This window comes from Callionymus lyra, chromosome 13 (genome assembly GCF_982586985.1).
Source record: "Callionymus lyra chromosome 13, fCalLyr1.hap1.1, whole genome shotgun sequence".
Classification (NCBI taxonomy): domain Eukaryota; kingdom Metazoa; phylum Chordata; class Actinopteri; order Syngnathiformes; family Callionymidae; genus Callionymus; species Callionymus lyra.
The window spans coordinates 6,391,495-6,397,450 of NC_141830.1; the positions used below are offsets into that span (position 1 = coordinate 6,391,495).

Sequence of the window (5,956 nt, forward strand, 5' to 3'; positions counted from 1 at the left end):
TCCAAATATAATCAGAAACTTTTGTCCCAGACGATTATTTAATTTAACTATTCAAAACTTAATTTAAAAATATATAAATGTATATTATTTTTAGTAGTAGTATTTGTAGTAGTAGTAATAGTAGTAGTAGTATTAGTAGTATGTACCTAAACTCATTTATTTCTTCTGGATCCAGGTGAAGAAACAATCTGTGTTGAAAAATGTTAATAATCTTAGTTATTCCCAACTAACTAAACTCAATTTTCATCAACGATATAAACGTCATAATTGAAATCACATTAACAGCGACATCATTGTCTGCCTGTTGACCGTGTGTCCAGTAGATGGCGGTGTAACTTCTCAGAGCGTAATCGAGTTCTTCTGACAGAAGAAGAGCGAGTGCAACATTTCCCAGAATCCCTTAGGTCGTGAGACGAGAGAAGGACACAGGGCTTCAATATCCTCAAGGTTAGTTGATTCCAACACATAAACCGCCACAATTCATCCTTTGACTCGTATATTGTCATTGTTTGTTCTGTTTATGAAGCTTTTAGACGCTGATCGACTTTCTAAAGTTTTCAGCTTCTTTTCAGCAAGACCAGCAAGCTAGTGTTAGCATTAGCAGTAGCTAAAAAACAAACGAGCTAATGTTAGTTAAAATAATTAATCTGTCTCTAAGTATGATCGTTAATACACACTATTGGCTTATTTTTGAAGACGAATACCCCGCTGTCACTCGTTATATAGTTCATGTATAGTATTTGTCTCTACTGTTATTATCTGATATTACTGTTAACATCGGACACTACTGTTAGCATCTGACACTACTGTTAGCATCTGACACTACTGTTAGCATCTGACACTACTGTCAGTATCTGATATTACTGTTAGCATCTGACTCTACTATTAACATCTGACTCTACTATTAACATCTGACACTACTGTTAGCATATAACATTACTCTCTGTATCTGATGTTACTGTTCGCATCTGACACTACTGTTAGCATCTGACACTACTATTATTAACAGTAGTGTCTGATGTTAATATTATTTACATCTGACACTACTATTAACATCTGACACTATTATTAACATCTGACACTACTGTTAGCATCTGACACTACTGTTAGCATCTGACACTACTATTATTAACAGTAGTGTCTGATGTTAATATTATTAACATCTGACACTACTATTAACATCTGACACTACTATTAACATCTGACACTACTGTTAGCATCTAACACTATTGTCAGCATCTGACACTATTGTCAGCATCTGACACTACTGTCAGCATCTGACACTACTGTCAGCATCTGACACTACTGTTAGCATCTGACTCTATTGTCAGCATCTGACACTACTGTTAGCATCTGACACTACTATTAACATCTGGCACTACTGTTAGCATCTAACACTATTGTCAACATCTGACACTATTGTCAGCATCTGACACTACTGTCAGCATCTGACACTACTGTTAGCATCTGACACTACTGTTAGCATCTGACACTACTTTCAGCATCTGACTCTACTATTAACATCTGACACTACTATTAACATCTGGCACTACTGTTAGCATCTAACACTATTGTCAGCATCTGACACTATTGTCAGCATCTGACACTACTGTCAGCATCTGACACTACTGTTAGCATCTGACACTACTGTTAGCATCTGACTCTATTGTCAGCATCTGACACTACTGTTAGCATCTGACACTACTGTTAGCATCTGACACTACTGTTAGCATCTGACACTACTTTCAGCATCTGACTCTACTATTAACATCTGACACTACTGTTAGCATCTGACACTACTGTTAGCATCTGACACTACTTTCAGTATCTGACTCTACTATTAACATCTGACTCTACTATTAACATCTGGCACTACTGTTAGCATCTGGCACTACTGTTAGCATCTGACACTACTGTTAGCATCTGACACTACTTACAGCATCTGACTCTACTATTAACATCTGACTCTACTGTTAGCATCTGACACTACTATTATTAACAGTAGTGTCTGATGTTAATATTATTTACATCTGACACTACTATTAACATCTGACTCTACTATTAACATCTGACTCTACTGTTAGCATCTGACACTACTGTTAGCATATAACATTACTCTCTGTATCTGATGTTACTGTTCGCATCTGACACTACTGTTAGCATCTGACACTACTATTATTAACAGTAGTGTCTGATGTTAATATTATTTACATCTGACACTACTATTAACATCTGACTCTACTATTAACATCTGACTCTACTGTTAGCATCTGACACTACTGTTAGCATATAACATTACTCTCTGTATCTGATGTTACTGTTCGCATCTGACACTACTGTTAGCATCTGACACTACTATTATTAACAGTAGTGTCCGATGTTAATATTATTTACATCTGACACTACTATTAACATCTGACACTACTATTAACATCTGACACTACTGTTAGCATCTGACACTACTGTTAGCATCTGACACTACTATTATTAACAGTAGTGTCTGATGTTAATATTATTAACATCTGACACTACTATTAACATCTGACACTACTATTAACATCTGACACTACTGTTAGCATCTAACACTATTGTCAGCATCTGACACTATTGTCAGCATCTGACACTACTGTCAGCATCTGACACTACTGTTAGCATCTGACACTACTGTTAGCATCTGACTCTATTGTCAGCATCTGACACTACTGTTAGCATCTGACACTACTGTTAGCATCTGACACTACTGTTAGCATCTGACACTACTTTCAGCATCTGACTCTACTATTAACATCTGACACTACTGTTAGCATCTGACACTACTGTTAGCATATGACACTACTTTCAGCATCTGACTCTACTATTAACATCTGACTCTACTGTTAGCATCTGACACTACTGTTAGCATCTGACACTACTGTTAGCATATGACACTACTGTTAGCATATGACACTACTGTTAGCATCTGACACTACTGTCAGCATCTGACACTACTGTTAGCATCTGACACTACTGTCAGCATCTGACACTACTGTCAGCATCTGTTATTACTGTCAACTACTGTTAGTACTGTTAACTACTGTAAGCATCTGACTCTACTAATAACATCTGACACTACTATTAGCATCTGACAAGTTCTCTTAGCTTTTGATACAACTGTAAGCATCTGATATTACTGTTAACATCTGACACTACTGTTAGCATCTGACACTACTGTTGGCATCTGACACTACTGTTGGCATATGACACTACTGTTAGCATCTAACACTTCTGTTAGCATCTGACACTACTGTTAGCATATGACACTACTGTTAGCATCTGACACTACTGTTAGCATCTGACACTACTTTCAGCATCTGACACTACTGTTAGCATCTGACACTACTTTCAGCATCTGACACTACTATTAACATCTGACTCTACTATTAACATCTGGCACTACTGTTAGCATCTGGCACTACTGTTAGCATCTGACACTACTTTCAGCATCTGACACTACTGTTAGCATCTGACACTACTGTCAGCATCTGACACTACTGTCAGCATCTGTTAGTACTGTTAACTACTGTAAGCATCTGACTCTACTAATAACATCTCACACTACTATTAGCATCTGACAAGTTCTCTTAGCTTTTGATACAACTGTAAGCATCTGATACTACTATTAACATCAGACTCCACTATTAGCGTTTGACTCTACTGTCAGCATCTTCTGTTACTGTTAGCATCTGACGCATCTCTTTTAATGTATTTGTTGATGCTTCATGTTGTGCAGCATAAACCGCAGCGATGTCTGAGTCCATTCAGGAAAAGATCCAGAACTACAGGACGGCTCCTTTTGACGCCAGATTCCCCAACACAAACCAGAGCCGCAACTGTTACCAGAACTACCTCGGTAAGAACACTTGTTCTTTCAACTATACAATTGTTTTACTTGTTGTATCTTTTAACAGTCGTGTGATTCTTTGTAGTCTAAAATCTTTATTGACATCTCTATTGACATCACATTCTGCTGCTGAGTCCTGCGTCACATGATCAAAACATCACACATCTCATTGGTCAAGAGCGGCTCCACGTCAGTCGTATGCATGTTGAATTGATGAGAAATGAACGAGGAGAAGAGTATTGTGTTGTCAGTTTTTGATTTTTCTAAACTTTCATGATTCGATATCCATGTAAATGTTTTCATGTGTAGACTTTGAAACAACTATATAATAAGTATAACTATAATAAAACTATCCAAGATATGTGTACCAATTTTCTTAAAATTCAATATAATATATATTTAGGTTGCAATAGATGAAATCAGCAAAGTAATCAAACTTTTTTTTTTTTCACTTATTATACATGTTTTAAAATGTGTTTAAAACCCCTAACAACACAACTTCATACACTTGTCTCTGGCATTAACATTTCCTCACTGTTCTCTCCAAGTTCAAACTTTTGCAGATTAAAAAAAACAAGTACATTATTGGTAAATGAAACCAAAGATAAAAACCCTTTTTCAAGCCCAAACATGTTTAGCAAATGTAATTTTAATTAGTTAGTTAATAGTTATGTCAAATGCATTCTGTACTCCCTTAGCCAACTGTACTTCAACAAGGGTCAATATTTAAAAATAAATACTATTAAATCAAGATTTTAATTAAGAAACTATTTAATTAAATTTAAAACAATGAAATAAATGAAAATAAACAATAGTATGAACATGTTCAGTTAATCAATATTGTTCTCTTGTCTTTCTCTGTCCCAGACTACCACAGGTGCAACAAGGCTCTGGATGCCAAAGGTCAGGATGTGACTCCTTGTCAGTGGTACCAGAGGGTCTATAACAGCATTTGCCCTCTCGCCTGGGTGAGATATACTCATGGATGTTTTTCACATCAGCAATGGATCATAGTTCTCAGCTCAACAATAGTGTTGAAAGAAGATTTATGCTTTATTCTCTTAAACGCTGAAGCAAACCCTGCTCACGTTCTTCCACAATTTAAAGATTATTATGTAAAAAATAGTTTTACAAAGTGTTTCCTGTGAGGAAATGGAAAAACACGCTCAGATATTTCGGTTCATGTCTTCGTCATCCTCCAATTTATGAAATGTGTCTTACAGTATTGTATTTGTTTTTTGCTCTTCTGTAGAGCCGAATTATATTTTATAAATTTAAACTTGTATTGTGATTTATTAGACTGCGATATTCCGCTATCAGAGGATGGGTTTAAAAAACATAAAACACTTACACTGACTCTCCAGCAGGTAGCGCCAGAAACAAAACTGTATACAACTGTTAGTCTCCTTTTTCTTGTAGTTAAAGTGCTACTGATATGTATTAGTGTAGCCAGTTTTATTGACTTTGCATATACTTGCAGTATATGTTATTGTAGTTCTAGTAGTTAATTCCAGGTGTGTTATGTTTCTATTTATATAACTTTTGAACTGTAAAAATAAAAACCTTAAATAATAAGGATGTTTAAATGTGTGTATCATGAAATGTATTTGCCTCCATCATCTTACACGGGGAAGAAGTTTTATATGTTGATTTGATCAAATGTTGTTTTGGTCATAATGTATAATAATTTCCATCACAATATTGATGAAATAAAAAAAACACATTGTTTAGCCCTAATTTTCAGTATAAAAGTGTCTCTTTGGTTTGTTCAAACTCTGACTCTTTCTTCTGTCGTTCCTCTCGCACAGGTGGAGAAGTGGGATGACCAGATGGAAGGTGGAAGTTTTGCAGGGAAAATCTAAATCTTTGACTAATTGAATCCACTCCAGGATGATGTTTCTTAAGTAGTCGTAGAAGAAGAACCCGTTTCAAGATCCACCATAATCCACTGATGTTACTTCATCTTGTAACTTATGCTTGTAAACACGCACAACCCTCCTCTGTTTATTTTCCAGAGTCATGTCGGCCATTGTTCTTCAGCGTCGTGTCAATAAAGATGCAGATTTAACCTTGAAA

At 35.9% G+C, this 5,956-nt stretch overlaps 1 protein-coding gene across 1 annotated transcript; it reads left to right on the forward strand.

The window, feature by feature from the left end:
- The first annotated feature begins 382 nt into the window (after positions 1–382).
- Positions 383–5,956, forward strand: cox6b2 (cytochrome c oxidase subunit 6B2). The gene is made up of 4 exons (XM_087805434.1): positions 383–447; positions 3,770–3,889; positions 4,748–4,848; positions 5,689–5,956. The coding sequence occupies exons 2-4, from the start codon at positions 3,784–3,786 to the stop codon at positions 5,740–5,742; spliced, it is 261 nt and encodes an 86-aa protein (XP_087661560.1). The 5' UTR covers positions 383–447; positions 3,770–3,783; the 3' UTR covers positions 5,743–5,956.

Excerpts from the sequence above, each read along its gene's own strand:
- cox6b2 (XM_087805434.1), top strand. The coding sequence starts at position 3,784 with ATGTCTGAGTCCATTCAGGAAAAGATCCAGAACTACAGGACGGCTCCT. Across the intron at positions 3,890-4,747 it reads CTGTTACCAGAACTACCTCG|ACTACCACAGGTGCAACAAG; the intron begins GTAAGAACACTT and ends TCTCTGTCCCAG. Across the intron at positions 4,849-5,688 it reads GCATTTGCCCTCTCGCCTGG|GTGGAGAAGTGGGATGACCA; the intron begins GTGAGATATACT and ends CCTCTCGCACAG.